This window comes from Orbicella faveolata, unplaced genomic scaffold, assembly GCF_042242905.1.
Source record: "Orbicella faveolata isolate gen_17 unplaced genomic scaffold, um_ofav_v1 contig_48, whole genome shotgun sequence".
Lineage (NCBI taxonomy): Eukaryota > Metazoa > Cnidaria > Anthozoa > Scleractinia > Merulinidae > Orbicella > Orbicella faveolata.
In genome coordinates this window covers 10,421,476-10,440,953 of record NW_028301578.1, presented here as the reverse complement: position 1 = coordinate 10,440,953, position 19,478 = coordinate 10,421,476, and the positions used below count along the sequence as shown (strand labels likewise).

General features: G+C 35.5%; 3 protein-coding genes and 2 pseudogenes across 4 annotated transcripts in view; 2 read left to right on the top strand and 3 right to left on the bottom strand.

Annotated features, from left to right (window-relative positions):
• Positions 1 to 1,346, bottom strand: part of LOC110063395 (low-density lipoprotein receptor-related protein 2-like) — a 58,031-nt pseudogene extending 56,685 nt beyond the window's left edge. The window contains exon 1 of the transcript XR_016204428.1: positions 996 to 1,346. The product of XR_016204428.1 is annotated as a low-density lipoprotein receptor-related protein 2-like (transcript). The remainder of the gene's footprint in view (positions 1 to 995) is intronic.
• A 1,790-nt stretch (positions 1,347 to 3,136) lies between these two features.
• Positions 3,137 to 6,438, bottom strand: LOC149096484 (uncharacterized; annotated as a pseudogene).
• A 336-nt stretch (positions 6,439 to 6,774) lies between these two features.
• Positions 6,775 to 10,960, bottom strand: LOC110065500 (uncharacterized). The gene is made up of 5 exons (XM_089280708.1): positions 10,747 to 10,960; positions 9,975 to 10,184; positions 9,577 to 9,712; positions 8,888 to 9,252; positions 6,775 to 8,210 (listed from the first exon to the last, which is right to left on the bottom strand). Exons 1-5 carry the CDS (start codon positions 10,958 to 10,960, stop codon positions 7,921 to 7,923), a joined length of 1,215 nt encoding a protein of 404 aa, XP_089136834.1. The 3' UTR covers positions 6,775 to 7,920.
• Positions 10,961 to 10,982: 22 nt separating this feature from the next.
• LOC149096483 (uncharacterized) lies at positions 10,983 to 14,842 on the top strand. Its single transcript, XM_089280751.1, has 6 exons — positions 10,983 to 11,312; positions 11,753 to 12,715; positions 13,006 to 13,053; positions 13,365 to 13,535; positions 13,956 to 14,120; positions 14,711 to 14,842. The coding sequence occupies exons 1-6, from the start codon at positions 11,030 to 11,032 to the stop codon at positions 14,749 to 14,751; spliced, it is 1,671 nt and encodes a 556-aa protein (XP_089136877.1). The 5' UTR covers positions 10,983 to 11,029; the 3' UTR covers positions 14,752 to 14,842.
• Positions 14,843 to 16,490: 1,648 nt separating this feature from the next.
• Positions 16,491 to 18,077, top strand: LOC149096482 (uncharacterized). Its single transcript, XM_089280726.1, has 2 exons — positions 16,491 to 16,629; positions 16,855 to 18,077. Exon 2 carries the CDS (start codon positions 16,855 to 16,857, stop codon positions 17,668 to 17,670), a length of 816 nt encoding a protein of 271 aa, XP_089136852.1. The 5' UTR covers positions 16,491 to 16,629; the 3' UTR covers positions 17,671 to 18,077.
• The last annotated feature ends 1,401 nt before the right edge of the window (positions 18,078 to 19,478 follow it).

The window sequence follows — 19,478 nt, the reverse complement described above, 5'->3', positions numbered from 1 at the left end:
CAGTAAATTGAGAAAAAGTTGCTTTTGTTGTGTAAAAGCTTCTGTCGAAGTGATTCGATGTCCTCTACGCAGACAGTGTGTAAGCAGTACACGCAAGAAAATTAGTCGCATCCCCAACAATGAAGTAATCATGATGAAACAGACCCGGACCTGCTGTCGGTAAATTGAAGGTAAGGAAAATATAAATATCACTCAGAAGCTGATTTCATTACTCTGGCGAGACAGCCTGACTTTTTACAACAAATATGTCTTTACACGATTGTGAAAATAGCCTTGATAATCCCGTGGAGCTACAGCTCGACAAACATGCTTTATTTCCAAGATCGTTACGCAATTGAGATTCAGCGTGAGGTAAAAGTGGGGAATTAGGGAAGACGTTTAATTTAGTGACATTTTCGAGGCTTGATATTTGTAAAGAAATTGATTTCACACATGACCGTTTGCAACTTGTTAAAAGTTCTCTTAATTAACATCAGAGGTTGCCTAGGCCGATTGCGTGCTCTGTCATCGTCATAAACTGAGTAATTTTTTAAAAAAGCATTTTTCTTTCAGTATTTTCTCTGGGGCAGTGCACGCCATTGAATGCTTGGTTAGCCCATTTTAGAATTGAAAATCATGTGGTCCATCATAAAGCAAAATGCATTTTCTGTCCTCTGTGATGAACAATGCGATGGTGCATATTTAAACTGTTGCCTTCCCCACAAGAATGTCGCTATTGAGAAGTGATTTTAAAACAGGTTTGGTTGCGTTATTGTGGACCTGCAATGGGTTGCAACTGTAGGAGAGAATACCAACTAAGAAAAGACAGCTTTGTTAGGTTGCATAGATGTAAGTGCAACTTGCAATTTGAAAAGTCTCTGTTGCACGACGAAAGATAATCAGTTGTAAGCAAGTGCTAAAATACACAGAACGGAATTTGTTTTGAGAGCTAGATACTAACATGGTACACAATACACACATGAACCCGTTTAAAAGGAATCTATTATCGTACTTACTGAAATTGCTATGAGAACTTCTCCAATAACACTCGTTTGGAACTTGAAGTTCTTTCGCGCTAATTACGTGAACATCACCTGATTATTCGAAGATTTGAACTACTGTTATATGCAAATTTAACAAAAGCCTTAATGTGCTATCTCAGGGAAACGCAATTATATGATTACAACATCCACACCAAATCAAGATTTTATCCTCTCAAAGGCACATATTTAGAATGGAACACATTTACAACGTAATCTACTTAATGGTGTATTTATATACTCACAAGTTTTGGAAACACAGTTTAAAAACCCATCGTTGACATGGATGCATGCTTCCCTTTGCATACTTATAAATAGTTGCTTTTGGGTGGGTTTTTTCCCTTTTCCAAACAAAGAAACTATTCATAAATCCGCCCCAGGCTAGGGTACCAGTTTTGTCCTGTCCTTCAAGTTACCTGAAGCTTAGATAATATGGATTCTTTAGCCAAGTTTCTCGTTTTAGCATTATCCCGTAGTGCCAGGCAAGATGGCGTCGATCCTTGCGGAGGCTGCGGTCCTAGTAGTATCCTTGTTTTTCTTTCAATTGATAATTTGCTGAACAGATTTGCTTGAGTAATTCATTGCATCCTGAAGCATAATGTCTCTTGCAATGTTTTTAAATAATGAAAGCCCCATCTTGACTGATCAAGATGGTATACAGTAGTTAAAAACGTTTAGCTGTAATTTCATGTCCCATTTTAATTACTTGTTAGTACTTGATCTCTTGGAACATGTAGCTGTGCGGGGATTAATAAAGAAAAAAACAAACCTAAACCAACAACATAATTAAGATGATTTCTGCAGAACATTCGAGCAATAATGGCAATTATTGAGTTACCAAGAAAACCTCATGGCATAGAAACACTATAAACATAACAAACACGGAAATAAGTTATAGAATTAAGAAAGAAATTTCGAGAAAAACAGAGGGGGGGGGGGTCGTAGGTAATTTCAAAAATAGAGCCCTGGAGGGCACGTTCATCACGTCCCAGTTCATTTTCACTATTGAAAGGTACCAAACCTAAAGATTCTTCCAGACGCTGTTTTCCGCGCTGCGCCCCAACTAACTGAACCCCTGGAAGAGGCTAAAAGTGCACTTTAAAAAGGCGCGACGAGCACCTTTATTACTTAAAATTTAAGAGCTCTAGAATGAGCGAGGAGAACAGAACATAAGCTTTTCGCCTTAACGAACAAGGGACTGACGCTGGAAGGCTTGACTACTTTTATGGATCGTTGTTTGAGAACAAGGGATAGGAATGTGGTGGATTATCCCGGAGTCATTAGTTGAATGTCATTGAGAAGATGATGTATTTTGCCGAACTCCACACGTCGCAATGATTAGATTTTTAGATTTAGATTTTTTATTAATTGACACTATTTACAGACATATTTCACTATCGCACACTATTACAAAAAATTCATTAATTAAAATAAGGAAAATATAATAATAATAAAACCAAAACAAAATGTGCTCAGTGACCAAAGAAGCATATGCTATCGTGTTGGTCACTGACACGTTCAAAAATAAAAGACAAGACACATCAATTAATAGAAACAATGCAATAAAGGAAGTAAAATGTGAATAACAAAAGTATTCGAAATAAACAAGTTAAATGAATAAATCATAATGCTGAAGAGTAATATTGAGTATTTAAAAGGTATAGTTTATATTGCTTATAAAAGGAAGTGTAAGGCAGTTTTTTAAATTCTGTTGGAATAATTTCCCAAAGTTTTGATGTAACAAAAGAGAAAGTAGAGGACCCATAGTTATCATTTACTTTTGGCCTATGAAAATTCAAATTCACAGCAAATCTTGTATTGTAGGCATGGACTTCAGATGCCTGAGTAAGGGTTCTATGGAATATAGTTGGAATATTTGTTGAGTCATTTAAAATTTTATGAGTAAATAAAGCCACTTTTAATTTGTACACATTTTCAAATTTGAGAATTCCTAAAAGACTGTAATATGGTGAAGCATTTTCCCTGCTATAAGCAAAGAATATGCTTCGGACACATTTATTCTGCTTAGTTATGATTTTACGTAGATTAGTTTTACATGCACTACCCCAACTTATGATAGCATAGGATAAGTATGGATATATGAAAGAATAATACAATTGTTTCAATGTATGAAGATCAACAAAATATCGTAATTTATTAATAATTGCTATATTTTTTGCTAATTTATTATTAATGTGCTGGATCTGCGGTCCCCATTGTAAATTTTGATCCATATAAATACCTAAATACTTAATTTGACTTTTATGTGCAATGTTAGGAATATGTATATACGGTCTTAGTCTTGTAGATGAAATTATCATGTAATTAGTCTTGGTAAGATTTATAGATAGTTTGTTGATGATACAATATTTAAAACCTAATTTCAATTCCTCATTCATGACATACTCAAGCTGATGCAGATTACCACTTGTATAAAACATATTTGTATCATCAGCAAATATACGGAAGGATAGCTTTTTTGAGCAGTTAGGTAAGTCATTAATATAAAGCAGGAATAGAAGAGGACCCAAAGTGGATCCCTGTGGTATTCCACAAGTAATGGTTTCAGGACTAGATTGGATGCTACCAATCTTAACAAACTGAGTGCGATTATGTAAATAATTTTCAAACCAGTTAAGGGTTATTCCTCGTATGCCATAGTGGTAGAGTTTAGATAAAAGAATATTATGGTTCACAGTATCAAATGCTTTAGAAAAATCTAAAAAAACACCACAGGTAACCAGCTTTTTATCCATTGTTTGTTTGAGAGTGTCAGTGATCTCAAAAATGGCTTGCTCTGTTGAGTGCCCTTTCCTAAAACCAAACTGATATCTATACAGAATGTTGTGTTTTTCCAGAAAATCATATAGTTGATTATAAATTAATTTTTCAAGTACCTTACTGAAAGGTGAAAGAGTTCAAATGGGCCTATAGTTTCCTGGGTCAGTTACATCACCACTTTTGTAAACCGGAGTAACTTGAGAGGCTTTCAAAATATTTGGTACAACACCAGTTTGTATTGATTGATTATAGATTTGAGTGAAAGGTACTGATAAAGGTTCAGCTGCTATTTTTATTAAATTATTAGGTATATCAATTGATGATTTGTTCTTATCTAATGTCTTAAACAAGTTTGAAACCTGGGTTTCTGTAACAGTGGACATAACAAAACCAATATCTGGAGATGACGGGATATATTGTGTAGGGTTTTCAAAGCTATCTTCAATTCTGCTGGCCAACCTTGGGCCAACATTGACAAAATGTTTATTAAACTGATCAGCAATATCTTCATTACTAGTGAAAGTCTTGTTGTTCCTTACTATTCTTTGAGGTGAGGTCTGTCCCTTTGTTTTCCTTTTAATTAAATTACCAATTATTTTCCATGTAGCCTTTAAGTTATTTTTTCATAAGTCAATTTTTTTACAAAAATAGGCTTTCTTATTAATGTTTTTAAGATGGTTTAATCTATTTGAGTATTTTTTAAATTCACAAATTTTGACTGGGTCATTGGATAGATAATGGGTTTTGTACATAGCATGTTTAGTTTTAATGGATTTGAGCATTCCCTTTGAGATCCAAAGTTTTCTTAATTGCTTTTGTTTATTTCTAGACACTTGTTTTAGGGGTGCATGCTTATTGACAATTGATTTGAGTGTATTAATAGTTCTAGCTGTTGTTTCATGCAAATTATTACATTTACCACAGATGAAATTCCAATCCACAGCACTGATGTCTTGAAGATATGATTCAGGGTTGAACTTACTGTAGTCTCTGAAGTAAAGTTGCCCATTTTGTTTTCTAAGTGATGTTTCGACTGTGCAGAAAATTGGTAAATGATCTGAGATATCAACGGCTATAACCCCTGAGATCAACCTGTTAACTGTATTTGTATAAATATGATCAATTAAGGTTGCAGTATGACTGGTGATTCTAGTGGGTTTTGTTATGACTGGTAATAGATTGTGGGAATAAATCGTGTCAAGGTATCTACCTGTTTGCAGGTGTGTGTGATGTTTTAAAAGGTCAATATTCATATCCCCTAACATATATACTTCATATCTGTTCATATTTAATTCTTGCAGAAATTCATTGAGTATCGATGTGAATTCATCCACATTGCAGATGGGTGCTTATAAATGCAGCCAATCATAATATGCTTCTTATTGTTACCAGGGTCAATTTCAACCCAACAGGATTCTACTGATGAAAGATCTATTATCAAGTCAGGCCTGGGGATAGTTTTAAGAGCATCATTGACATAAATAGCTGTGCCTCCTGCAAGTTTTGGTGAATCACTATGAAAAAAATTGTAATTTGATAGGTCTACATTTGAGATCGAATTAGGATTTAGTCTGATTTCTGTGACAGCAATTATGTCTGGCCTTGAATCAATAGAGTATAGCATGTCATTCAGTAAGGTCAAGTTTTTTGGCAAACTTCTAATATTACAATGGAAAAGAGAAATACCTTTACCTTGAGCATTACATAGGATATTATCAAGCTTAGGGATATCATAGTACTCAGACTGAGTATTTATAAACATTAAATCAGGGTCAGCTTCATCATTTTTATCTGGATTTGGTAGAAAGTTGGTAGAAAGCTCGATTAATTGATTTATATTCCTAGACCAATTACTAATAGCAAAGCTAAATTCCCTGTCGTCTAAATTATAGAAGGGAAGAAATTGCAGAGTGTTTACGACATAGAATTTGACAATTTAGAGCGGTACATTAAGAGATTATTTTCTAAGTATTGCTTATCTGGTCGAGGTAGTCCTCAAATTCCTCATGCGTAGTAAAAGCTTCTGTGGCAGACGTTTCACTAACTTTCAGCATGATCTTGCCATTACTGGTCCACAGGAACTTGACATTGTTCTTCCTCTTGTATTCCTTGATTCGTCCAAAGAGCCTTTTACGGTAGCCGGTCAAGGATTCGTTTATGTAGATCTTGTTACTTCGAGAGATGGATTCGCCTATTTCAGTTTGTAAAGAAGGCAAATGTCGAATATTCTTTCCAACAAGATGTTTGCGTTTCTTAAATACTTCTTCTCTCTTGTCCCTTTGGAGAAATTTAACAATCATTCGATTTTTTACATTTTTCGAGTCTGGAAGCCTGTGAGCATATTCGTCGTAGTATAGGGTTATCAAGACTAGTTTTCGGGACACCAGTGATTTCTAAGCAATCCCTTCTCAAGTACTGTTGTGTTTCGTCGAGCGAACATTCGATTCGATATAAAGACTCTGCAGTCTTGTCAGCCATGTCCGCCATCTTTGTTTGCTTCGCTTCCACTGGAAAAATTGGCAAATTTCCCAATTGGAATTTTGTATGGATATTGTATGGAATTTGTGTGGAAATTGAATATTTTCCAAACATGGAAATAGTACAAGTTTTCCAAACATGGATTTCGTCCGAATACCAATTTGGATTCTCAAGATACCAAACATGGATTTCCGAAATTTGTGCGAGAACATCATACTTGGAAATAAACAAAACCTCATGTGGATTTTATGGCAACAGGTCAACATACTGGGATTTTCCTTTTCCCAAACATGGATTTTCTTTTCCCATACCTGGATTTTAACAGAACCCACTGTGTAAAGTAAGAAAACCACACTAGAATTTGCTACTAAATACATGTTTGGATTTGTATCTAAACAAATTTGGTTTCTAACCACTTTCCCTATTTTGGAAAAATGGAAAACCATAATGGAAATTAATGTAATTCCAGGGTTGGTATTCAACATACCAAACTTGGTTTTTGGAGTTTTCTGTTTTGGGATTTGCAGCCTTCCCGCCTGGGAAATTTTAATAGCCAATCGATATCTACACCACAGCTGCACACAATTTAGCAATTAATATATGTGCAACACCCCAGCTGTCCATTTGTTGGGTCAAGACCAGTGTAATGTAATTTATCTTACAGAGGTGAAAACTAAACAGATAGAGCTTAATTTTAGCATACTCTCTGGTAATTTTTTATTGTTACTACAAAAATATCATCTGTTTTTGCATCTAAGTCAATAAAATTGATGCAAATTAACAATTAGATTAATTAAATTACAAAGTTGCTGACAATAACTACAACTGAACTGCTACATGCTTATGCATGTGACAGTGTTGTTTGTTTCAGGTAAAGAAGTACAAAGTTAAAAGACTTCTGCCTTTCACTACTAAGTTATTTTGAACTGGGCTTACAGATACATCATGAAGTTAAAAACTGTCCACACTTGATGTACCATAAAAGACAGTAGCAAAAAAAACTAAAAAAGAAAGAACTATCCTCAAATAGAATGCTCTCTATTGCATTGTGGAAAAAAAACATAGCTATTAATACAGGTAAAGCCTTTTGTTCTTTAAAAAGGATTCACTCAATTTTATGCCTTGATTATAATCTTTGTCAGTGATAAATTACAAATCTGAACTGACAGTATGCTTAGAATAATGATAATTATTAAGAGTTTCGGGGTGCTTCTGCTGGGGCCCAAAAGTATATGTCATGCTCTTATTTTTTATTTTATTGGTCCAGCTTTGGCTAAACTGGAAATGTTTTCAGACAAACATGGGAATATAAAAATAGATATATATTTTATACTTTTAAGCCCCGCTAATGCACTTTCAGCTTCAAATTCAACAGTTAACTCTCTGGTCTCGAAGGAGTACCCTGCTTCACAGAAATCTTACAGAATGTGAACATTTTCACCAACTTGTAGCTGCAAGACTATTTAAACATAGAATACATCCAGCATATATTTTAAGAAAATACTGCTAAGAACACTTGAACCGTAAATTTCAACAGTAAACTATCTGGCCTTGCAAAAGAGTGTTGTGGAATTGGTACACAATACCACCTACTTGTTATGGCAAGTCTACTTAAACATCCAGTTAAGTACATACTCAGAAATTAAGAGTCCTTTGCTGTAGACTCTTCCAGAATAATCTCCTTGACTACTTTAACATCATCACGAGTCAGTGATCCCTGATCTTCCTCCTTAGAGTCATGTATGGTAATATAGCCCTCCTTGCGGAGTAAATTTGCAATTGCTCTAATGTGCGTCATCTTGTCCTTGCCTCGTAAAAGGCCAAGGTTGAAGATTTTTTTCATCTTTTGTAATTGATCCATCTTCACTTCTTTTATGGATGGTTTTCCTAGAACCACCATTACAATTAAATCTGCTGTGGTCTGAGTCATGTCTAGGATAAAAATAAACAAAATGTTAAAAGAAAGGCTATATTCACATAGTATACATTCAAACCAGGCCACTTGACCATTTAAATGTTAATTGAGAACAATGGATAGGCCCCTTTTTTACAAACAGACCAATAGCATTAAAAATACATTTTGTAACCAAGCATAGGCAAATAAATCCTTATCTTAATTTGTTACCTAACCAAGACAAGTCGCTGCGACAAGTCCCCTTGTCTGTTCTGACCTTTAAGAATGCATTCTTGGCAGCAAAATATAATTATTGTCATTAGTGTGGTGTTCCAGGAAATATCCATTCCTCTCTCAGGGAAGGTTTTTAGGTTTGAATTTCCAAACCCCAACAGAAATTCCAGTTCATACATCAAACTTTCCTTTAAAAATTTTGGCTATTAAGATCCCCCCCCCCCCCCCCCCTTCCCCACTAGAATTTCCAATGACCTTACATGGACATTTTCTGGCACTCCATACTCTAAACTAAATACAATTATAATGAAATCATGTTTTACAAACCCATCCCACATTGAGGTTTGAAAACATAACAAAATTAGCCTTGCTTTGTCTCATAAGCTACATTTAAGTATAGTTTTTTGGTTCTCAAGATCATGGAACAAAAAAACTGGAAGTCAATATTTATTGGCAGCAATAACTTCTGTAATTCCCTCACCTTCATCAAAATAAAGGTTGTACGTTTTCACACGTTGCAACTGAGATGCATATCTGGGTGGACTAGGACTTCCACTACTGGACCCGGCTGACTCGGTTGACTCAGATGCACTGTCTGTTGACAGCACTTCTTCTCTGGTAAGGGGTAATTCTTTGTGATGGCATCTCTGCTCCCTGATTTTCTTTAAAACTGTTTCCAGGACTGCTTCTTTACCTAATCCACACTCTGGAAAAAGATGAGTGTCATCTTCGACCAATTTTGCCACAAACTTGTCTACTTGGATAGCATCTGCCTTATTTCTATAAACTGGTAAGGTACTTCCATGTGACCATCTTTTCTCTACTTCCTTTGTAATCTTTTTTTTCCTGGTAAAGGAAATTATTTATTAACAACTGTTTGATCTTATTATATTTTTTCTGTTAGACACAGGACCACAAAGTCATCAGAACTTAAGTTGACCATCAAGTGTTACTATAACAATTTGGAAGAGAAATTCAACTCATAACATAAAATCATCTTAAATTTTCATCTTTGTGTAATGTTCCAAGTGGTGAGAAGCTCTTGGCATTACAAGTAATCAAGTTAGTTTCATAAAAGCACAAGATAAAAATTATGTAAACATGATCCTTAGGTTAACTACCAGAATGGCATACAGAAGACTTTGCATTACTTTTTAGATTAATACCTACTTTGTATTGTAAATGCTCTTTTCCTTGCAATTTAAGTACTGTCTTTCTTCTGTTGTAAGCAGCCTGTCATAATCCTTGAATGATGATCTTTCAATCTTCTTTCTTTTGTGACCACTACCAAAAGGGTGGGAGGTATCTAGAAAAAAAGCAATAAAATAATATTGACAGTTCTGAGATTACATGTGGTTTCCAGTTGTAAGAGTGATTTTATACTCTGTGTGATGAAGAAGAATACCTCATACACGTAATGCAGAAAAATTTAGATTACTGCAACGATTTGACCCGTCTCCCCCACTCCCCAAAATTTCTTGAGGATGGCCTAATCTTGGCAATGCTCTCGTTAAAACTAGAGTTAAATAATAGGTTTGGAAAGAACTTGGCCAAGGAAGAATATTTACCATTCACAACAGGTTTAATAGCCATGAGCTCCCTTGAGAAGCGTTCTTTCTTCCCAATTGTAGTCACCCCCAGTTTTTCAAGTGTCGTATCCTCTTCCAGGCGTTTGCTTAATAATGCTTTTCCATCTATCTCTTCTTCAACAAATTTTTGACCAACAGACTCGCCAAAAAAACTACAAATCCACGTTTTTACTTGTTCTGGTGTCCAGCCTGCAAATAAAAAAAGTATCATAACTAGTTCCACAGAAATGGAAGAAACTTACGAGAATAATTCTTGCATAATTCTAAGTTTAAACTAACCATTCTCAACTTGCATTGTTATGAACAAATGCATTAATAAACAGACTGTGATTAGAAAATTCTTCCGAGAAAAACAGCTCGAACAAGTGAGTTGGAGGTAGCTGAGAAACAGGATGGAACGCAACGAGTTCATAAAAAGTACTTCAAATTTATTCACTGATCGTAGCCGCTTCCTAGACTTTGGTCTATAATATGCTATCTTACTCTAACATTTAATAAAAGCAAGCTTCGACTTGAAAAGTGGGAAGTGATGTTGGACTTTGTCGGTTTAAATTAAATTCGAAGATATTTATATTATCAAGCGAATCCCCCATTTTGCAATTCGATTTAATTTCGCATTCCATCCAAGTAAACGCACGAAAAAATACTACAGAACAATTTTTTTGGCCTGCCACTTAAGCATTTAACTTGGGTTTCACTTCTGCGAAATCGTCGGTAGATTAGAAGCGAAAACAGACCATATAAAACTTACCAACAATGTTCGCGGGTTCAGTTGAAGACACATCTGTTTCCCGCCTTTCGTTCTGTGGAATGCAATCATCTTCTCCTTGCGCGCTTCTTTTGCGACTCTTACTTTGACTTTGGGATAAAATTTGCTCCACCTCTTCGTCATTCTCAGAAACAGAATCGCCTGCTTGTTGACTGCATAAAGGCGAGGATCGAAAAGCCTTTCCTTTCGACGCCATAAATCCGAACACGCTCCCTCACAACGCCCGCCCAGCTCAGCACGTAAATTCGGCGAAGAGGGCGGGAAAATGGTTGCACAGTCCTTTATACCAAGACTGCTCCCATCTGATTGGTTGCTGAAGCTTTCCGTCCATTTGATTGGTTCCAACGAAACCGGTTGGACGCTGTCCTGTCGGACTGACTGCTCATATGACAAGATGGCGGATCTTGCAGCCGCTTCTTTGTGTTTCTGTACTGAAAGAAATTCCGTTCATGTTCATTGCCCCTGCCAAGAATGCCGTGGAAAACCTGTAAATTATAAAACTCAGGAAAGACATCTTTCAGCCTTGAGACTGTTGCAACAAGAAAACAGTAAGTTTATTTTACTGTCGAATGTTTAGAAACGCCTCTACAAATTAACTGAGTTCTCGATCGATCCGTCGGAGCAGCTAGCTAGACGTGCACATTATGGACATAAAATAGGTATAGGCTTACAATTTGAAACATGTTTCTATATTTTTTGGTTAACGGAGGTAAATAAGTACTGCTTTACTGATAAACGTAACGACAAGCAACGTAAAAACAGCCCTATTCAACTAGTAGTTTCCATGTTTTTTATTAACCAAGTTTTTGCAACTGGTGTGACAAATCTTCAACTATCCTCATGCAGGGTGGCAGTTTAAATTTGTTTTGGATATAAAAAATATAAATAGAAAAAGATGTTGTGTCTGTCAAATAATTATTAGGAATCTCACACAAAGAAAACCAAAGACTAAACTAGTTTTTAACTATTTCTATTATATAATTACCAGCTTCAGGGATTAGTTCAATGTTACCGGAAACCAGTCTCCCTGAAAGTCACCTGGATAACTCAGCTGTTCCAAGTTGTTCTGAAGATTATGTGGAAGGGAATGAATGCTCTTCATCATTAAGTGGCTGTGGTAGCTTTGACAATTATGATGGCACTGTTTTTAGTGGAACCTATACAGAGTTTGGTTCCCATAGTTCAAGCAATTTAAGAGGGAATCCAGAGGAAGCTGAAGAAGGTGTAATTGAGGATGACACATTGGAAGACAAACTCAGAGATGCCATTGTATGTGCCATATTTGAAGCACTTGATCTTTTGCATGAGACAAAGGGATCTTTGAAAAACTTTGAGGAGCTATTAACAATGGCTAGACACGTGTACTGCAAGGGAGCTGGTTTGGGGGAAGATGATGAAACAGTCAAGAAAAAATGGCCCAATAACTGGACTGCTGCGAGGCAAATGCTAATTGCAGAAGGTTATGAAGATGCTAAAGAGTACTTCATATGTTTCAGTGATGTATATCCACAACATTGGGACATTTTAGAATCTCAGTCAGATTTATGCCGCCATTGTGGAGAAAAAGGTGCCATTCCCTATTATTATTTGGGTCTCAAAGGAAAGATTAAGCGCTGGGTGTCACATCTGGATATGTGTTACAAACTCTTATCACACTGGAGAGAAAAAGAACATTGGCTGAATAGAAATGAAGGCTGGCATACAAAGAAAGAACTATGGGATGGGAAGCGATTTGCAGAATTATCATGGTTCTGGGATTCCAATACTGAGTATTGCCTGCCGGTCCGATGTCAGTATCCTGGATGTAGCAATATAATTTCAGCTGAGACAGTTTTAGCAGCTGATGAAAATGAAGATGGATACCATAAAGTGAGATGTGATTGCCGTCATAGTACCTTCCATGTTCAAGCAAAATATGTTAGAGGAGATCCTCAAAACATTGCTTTTGTGGGTGAGTTACAGTGCAGATAGAACTGTTGTAAGTTCAGGGAAGGTTTTTGTGTTATTGTGTTTTTGAAATTGGCAAAGTAAAAACAGTGGTTAATTATTTGGCACATCTTAAGGGCAGTGTAATACTGTCTGACTTGTGGTCACAATCCACCAACAGCAGTCACCTAACAGTACAGAAAGTGATCTTTTTTTGCTATAGTGAAGATAATTTGAATTAGCTGTCACATTAAGTATACATTTAGACAATTGTTAAAATATTTTCTTTACATTTTTTTGATGTTTGTTTAATAGCTCACTGGGACGGGTTTCAACTGTTTGGATCAAGCCACAGATCAACACGTTATGCTTCTCAATTTTAGTGGTTGGTTTACACATGATATATATTAAAGTACACACTGAAATATTATTTATATTTATGGACTTACAGTTTCCTATACAGTTATTCCATTGTACAGTGTAGATCAACATGTATTCTACAATAAAAGTCTATTGTCTTTTTGAATGCTTTTAGAAGTCTTCACAAGAAAACAATAACAGCAAAAACATTTCTTTCCCACTAACATTTTATTTTTATCCTGATGAGTTTTAACCTTAAAAAGGTAAGTGTACTGGAACATTATTCATCTGTTTATTTTGTGCCATATTTGTAGGAACAATTGATGTTCAAGTTGCAACAGTTTCAAAGCAAGATAGACAACACACAGTTGAAGTGTACACTGTTGGATTTGTACCATCATACCTATTGCCTGATTCACGACCTGTTAGCCTGGATCCCTTTCTTGATCCACTTGTAAGAGACTTTGAAGATGGATTCATTGAAGGTTATTTATATTTATATTTACTATGGTTTTATTAGGAAGATAAGTAGCAAGATTTGGCTTTGTGCAGGTTGTACATTTTGACTAATTAAAATTAGGGTTTGGGGATAGATCAAGATAAGTAATACCATTGATCTTGAAGATCTTTAGTGAAGGTATTTACTAGTCAATATTATTCTTCAGTCAATATTTAATTCTCAATTAAATTGATATAAAAAAGTGATAACTTGTGTCAATTTGACTCCTTATTAAATTGTGTTAGAGGGTGTTAAAATGTTAACTTTTCAAATAAACAGTTAAACATTGGTTTAAATTTATCTTTGGTTTGAAATTTTTCAAACCAGTTTAAATTTGAACCACAACATCTACATTAAGGCAATTAAATTAGAAGCTAAAATACTTTTAATTACTTTTTACTTTTAGGTATAGAAGTTGACTATAAATTAAAGGTTGATTGTTTTTCTGAGGGAAAGATGATTATTCGACATTTGCTGTTATTGTGGACAGGAGACCACCCTGCACAATGTGAGGTGTGCAAATCAAAGTCATCTGGTGGTAAGAAGGGCTGCAGAAGATGCAAGTTGGAAGGTGATTACTTTGAGGTGTCTCGTGTTCAGCTATGTAATAACTGTGAATCATTAGTTATTGTAGAATTCTACTAGTATGATATGATATACTTTCTTTCAGTACTGTGGTATGTTTCAGTTGAATGCAACTGTTTTGATTATAGATAGTACAGTAAATTATTGATGTTACTAATTGTTAATTTTGTGACAATAAATTTAAATTTATTAAGTTAATTTCAATGTACAGTAGGATTAATTAAATTTATTTTAATTTTTTCTGTTAATGTTACTAAAGAGATTCACCAAAAGAAAGGATTTAAGTGCAATAAAGGGTGAATTTTTGTGTTGTTACTTTGTGCATAGAAGTGACGCACAATCATGTAACTATGTACAGTATGAACTATCAACTACGTAGTACAAATATGTTTGTCCCTAGACATTCAGCTGAGTGATTGAAAATCTTGGACTTGTCAGCATATGTACCATGACCTTTCATGTTGTGTATAAGAGCACAACATGTGTAGCCTTAAACAGTTTCAATTGGCTGTAAATCTTGTCTATTATTTCTTGTTGTTTTATTTCTAATTATTTATTTTTTCATTTCAATTACAGGAGTTTATCTGCCAGATCAGAGACATTACTATTACACTTGATTTAGGGAGCATTATAGGTTCCCTTGGGAGAAAAGGGATTTGAAGGATGAAATTCCAAAAATGACTGAAGTTGAGCAGGAAGAACGAAAAACAGTGTTTGAAAACCTTTCAAGGGAGATTGGCTTTCTTGGAGTATCACTGCTTCACAGGTTGAATGCATTGTATGGTTTCGATGTACTACAGGATCTTGTTTTTGATGCCATGCACCTTGTTTCACTCAACATTGTAAAGAGAAGAGTGCAGTACTGGCTATCAAATGGTATTCTTGACAAGGAGGAGTTTGGAGAAAGACTGAAGAGGATGCCATGGTCCAAAGGTACAGTTTATGTTGCTTGTTTTGTCTTTTATCTGCTACAACCAAAACAAGTGCAAGTTTATCTGTGATTTCTTTAAACATTAATTTAGAAACAGGATGTGTAGTACATGGCAATAATAAATCAGAGCCTAGCAGTGAGTGTAATCCAGAACCTGTAGATAATTTTACTTTGTTGCATTAAATGTCAAACCTTAAAAAGCAGGTCTCATTACTGTTTTTGTTACAGTCATCTTGAACACCAAACCACATCCCCTGATATAAAATAATTTCTGCAATGATCATACTAATTGTTTTGATTACCTTCATGGTGCCAAGCCAATAGTCTGTTCATTTGGTACTTGTTTTCTTAGATTTCCCATTCAGAAGTTTCATCTTTATCTTCTTCTTTTTTTTCAGGATACAAAGTCAGTAGAATCCCAAATGATATAACAAAGATGGGATTCTGGAAAGGTGAAGCTTTTGTCCATTCTTGCATGTTTACAATAATAATGAGTTAGTTTTAGTTTTTTTAGTTTAGTCAGGGGTATGATATCAAAATATTGCTACTCTGCTTGACTTACTTGGGAAGCCAGTATATATAAGTATTTTGAGATAATTTGAGCCCAGTACAGTGTAGCTGCAAAATTTTATTAAAAATCATATCTTCGCATTATTTTGTTCAATAGCTGAGGAGTACCAGAAGCTAGCATTTCCTGCATCAGAGTTTGTATTGGAAGGACTTCTTCCTGCAGAAGAATATGAGGTGTGGGCACCAATCCCTCGTATTGTGGAGCTCATTTTCAATTGTGGAAGAAATGGTTGGACTAGTGAAACAATTGCACATCTGAAAGCCCTCAGCTGGAGACACTGTATCCTTGTAGAAGACAGATATGGTCCTTCGGAATGTGTCATTACCCTACACAGCCTCACTCATCTACATGAAGACATATCAAGGTTTTCATCACCTGATAACTTTTGGTGCTTCCAGTTTGAGAAGGCAGTTGAAAGGTAAAGTTAACATAGAGTTTACAAATTAACCTCAATAAATTGGCAAAGATAAATGCATACAATAATAAGGGACCTAAAACTTTCAATTGATTATTACACAAACATACATGTAGACTTCACTTATACTCGAACTTCAAGAGTAGCTTTTCTGGTAATTTTTTCAAGCAAACTACTGTTGAGAAGAAAGCAAGGAATAAAAAATTTAATTAGTGAAAAAGCATGCAGACAAATTTATGCAAGATTATTATAGGACAAAGTTAGCTTTCAGAAGGAGTTGAAATGCATGGTACTGCATTAGTGATTAGGAAGTGACTGTTCCAGAATTTGGCTGCTAACGACAGAGAACACAGTCAAAATATCTAAAACATAGAAAATCTAAAATAAATGCTAGAATGTTTATCTTCATGTGCTACTTAATTATCTTGTAAGGTATGTTAAACAGACAAGCAACCGAAAAGGAGTAGAAAAAACTTTCGCACGCAAGGAGTGGAGAGTTCCTGCAGATTTGGAGACTTGGTAACAAGGGATTAAGAGCTGCAACGACAGAAAAGTCAGGAAAATATAGCAGACAAAAGGTACTATTTATTAGTGTCATAAAATTTACTGGTTCCTACTTTTTACAGCTTTTTGTTTTGTGTGTGTGTGTGGGGGGGGGGGGGGCTGTGTGTGTGTGTTTGTGTTCAGAAAACATGTAAGATCATAAATAGCTAATTTCAGTTATATGGGTTAAACTTTACAAATCCTTTGAGATTTGAATGAATGACCAGGTACCTTCTTAACCAGGTACTTTCTTATTTTAGATGGTGGCCTCTTCTCTAGAATCTGCAAAGGACCTTATTAAAGAATGTGCATGTGGCAGAGATGAAGCTCGAGCTAACAAAGGAATACTCACTGGAAGTGGCAACATTGAGCAGTTGCAAAGAGATCAAGGAATAGCAATTCATGCCTATAACAATCAAACTCTAACTCCTGAGGTGGCTCATTCATTCCGTAGTGCCTATCTACCATTACACAATGAAGGTGCAGGAGGAACTCTTTATCGCACTGGAGATGACATCATAGCCTTGCAGGGGAACCAAGAGATTTGCCTCAAAGTCATAAAATTCTACTTAGTGGAACATGAGAATCTTTTCACGCCATTTGCTATTTGTGACGCCTTTCAGTATATCTTGGATGATGATGGCCATCCATTGAGACATCAGCTCAGTGATACTATCTATGTCAAGCCTTTTCAGACATGCACTTGTATTGGCTTAAATGACATTGTAAGGCCAATCATGTTGTGGTTGGAACCTGATGGAAAATGCGCAGTTGTGGATCATTCCAGAGCAACCATCCCCCTTCCCAAGGTTATTGTCCCTGCTTATCCCCAACCTGGTGACATGGTCAGTGTGAAAGGAGAGCGGGATGAATCATGGCATGCGGAAGTTCGACAGGTTGATGCTGAACAAAAGAGAGTGAAAGGATATTTCTTTGTGAAGCATTTACACTGGGAGAGAAATCACTTGTGGGTTAGGGAATCAAGTGCACGAGCTATGGACAGTATAAGCTACAAAAGTATTATTGATATTTTGCCAGGGATATGGCATGGTCCAAACTGGCAAGAACAAATCTAACATTGATATGCCTTATCATAAGTTGGTAAGCAGAAAAAGAATTCTAAATAGTTCATTCCAGCTATAGATGTGCCAGCTCCTTGGAGGAATTCAATAATTAATTTATATATTAATTTCTTTCTTCAATTCAAAGTACAATAATATATTGGTACAGTGTTCTAAAACAGTGTATTTAGAAAGTAAACGTTTCTTTGTAGAAATACAGTTTGCATGCCAACAGTAGTTTGGCAATCAAAAACCCCTATAAGGAAATTTAGGATTTTCCATGTCATCATGTCAATTACATGTGTAAATTTAGTTTTTTTTCTTGATGAACAAAAATACATACTTGGAAAATATAAATTTCTCTGTGGAATTGCAATTTTCCAAGTGAAGACTGGAAAATAAAATTTCCTTGTTTGTTTTGATTATGGAAAACTTAACTTGGGTGTTTTATCCAACAATTTTCCATACCATAACCAAGTATGGAAACTGAGTAGATGTGGATTTATATTTTACATGCAAAATACACATGTGGAAATTTGGTATTTACTTTTTGATCGACAAAAATACATATCTGGAAAAAAAAATTCTCTGTGGAAATACAATTTTCCAAATAAAGATTGGAAAATAAAATTTCCATGTTTGTTTTAAATATGGAAAACTAAAGTGAAATATTTCATCCAAAAAATTTCCATACAATAACCAAGTATGGAAACGGAATGGATGTGGAGTATTTATTTTACATACAAAATACAAACGTGGAAATTGGGAGTTTTTTTAATGAACAAAAATACATACGTGGAAAATAAAAAATTATCTGTGGAAATGTAATTTTCCATGTTAGGATTGGAAAATGAAATTTCCATGGTTGTTTTTTATATGGCAAACTAAATTGGAGTATTTTATCCAACAATTTTCCATACAATAACCAAGCATGGAAACTGAGTAGGTGTGGATTTTCTATTTTACATACAAAATACGCATGTGGAAATTTGGTATTTTTTCCAGTGTTCGACCGAGCCAATAGCTTCCTTGTATTTCTTATCAAGCTTAGTTGCCTGTTCTTTGACGTTTTGCAAAGTTTGCACAACGGTATCATATTTGTTTGATAGAAACTGCTGGGATTTCTCCAAAGTATTGCATCTTTCTGTTAGCAAGACGATACTTGCTTTCAGCGACTGCATTTCCATCTTGATTTCTTGCCTAATACTTGGTAAAAACTCTTCATTCCATATTCGTCGTAGTTCATCTACCTGCATGATCTTATCCTCCCTAGTCCCTTGGTAGGGTGATTAGTCTCTAGCAGCGTAATTTAGTGTCTTAGTCTCTGTTTCATTCAAACTTCATCAGCGCGCCAAAATGAACGGCGGCCATGATGACGTTAATAATCAATTATTAACGAATGGTTATCCGTTATCGTCTAGGATTCTGAATACACCAGTACTTAATATTTGAACATAATATCTTGCAGCAGGTAAGCTAAACGTAACTTTTCTGTTAACTTTTGTGTTCCATAGCAGGTATGTTTCTCAATGCGTTCTCTGTTCTTCCCCTTACGTCCTACCCGAAATATCTCTGAGTTGTTTCTTCAGCTCATACCCCGCCTTCTCCACAAGCTAAAAATCCCTAGGGATTGTGCTAACACGGGAACTGGCGCGCAAACTCTAACGAGGCGAGCCGGAAACCACCTGAGAGAGTGTTAGAAAGGTCGAGGCTTTCCTTCTATTTTCTCCGTTCGTCCCCAGTGGTTTCCCAGATGACAATTGGTCTATTTCTACACCGTGTGTTTCTTTATGCCTACTTACGATTAATTTAGACATAGTTAG

Excerpts from the sequence above, each read along its gene's own strand:
- LOC110065500 (XM_089280708.1), bottom strand. The coding sequence starts at position 10,960 with ATGGCGTCGAAAGGAAAGGCTTTTCGATCCTCGCCTTTATGCAGTCAA. Across the intron at positions 9,713-9,974 it reads TATTAAACCTGTTGTGAATG|ATACCTCCCACCCTTTTGGT; the intron begins GTAAATATTCTT and ends CTTTTTTTCTAG. Across the intron at positions 8,211-8,887 it reads CAACCTTTATTTTGATGAAG|ACATGACTCAGACCACAGCA; the intron begins GTGAGGGAATTA and ends TTTTTATCCTAG.
- LOC149096483 (XM_089280751.1), top strand. The coding sequence starts at position 11,030 with ATGGTTGCACAGTCCTTTATACCAAGACTGCTCCCATCTGATTGGTTG. Across the intron at positions 12,716-13,005 it reads TCAAAACATTGCTTTTGTGG|CTCACTGGGACGGGTTTCAA; the intron begins GTGAGTTACAGT and ends TTTGTTTAATAG. Across the intron at positions 13,054-13,364 it reads ATCAAGCCACAGATCAACAC|GAACAATTGATGTTCAAGTT; the intron begins GTTATGCTTCTC and ends CCATATTTGTAG.
- LOC149096482 (XM_089280726.1), top strand. The coding sequence starts at position 16,855 with ATGGTGGCCTCTTCTCTAGAATCTGCAAAGGACCTTATTAAAGAATGT.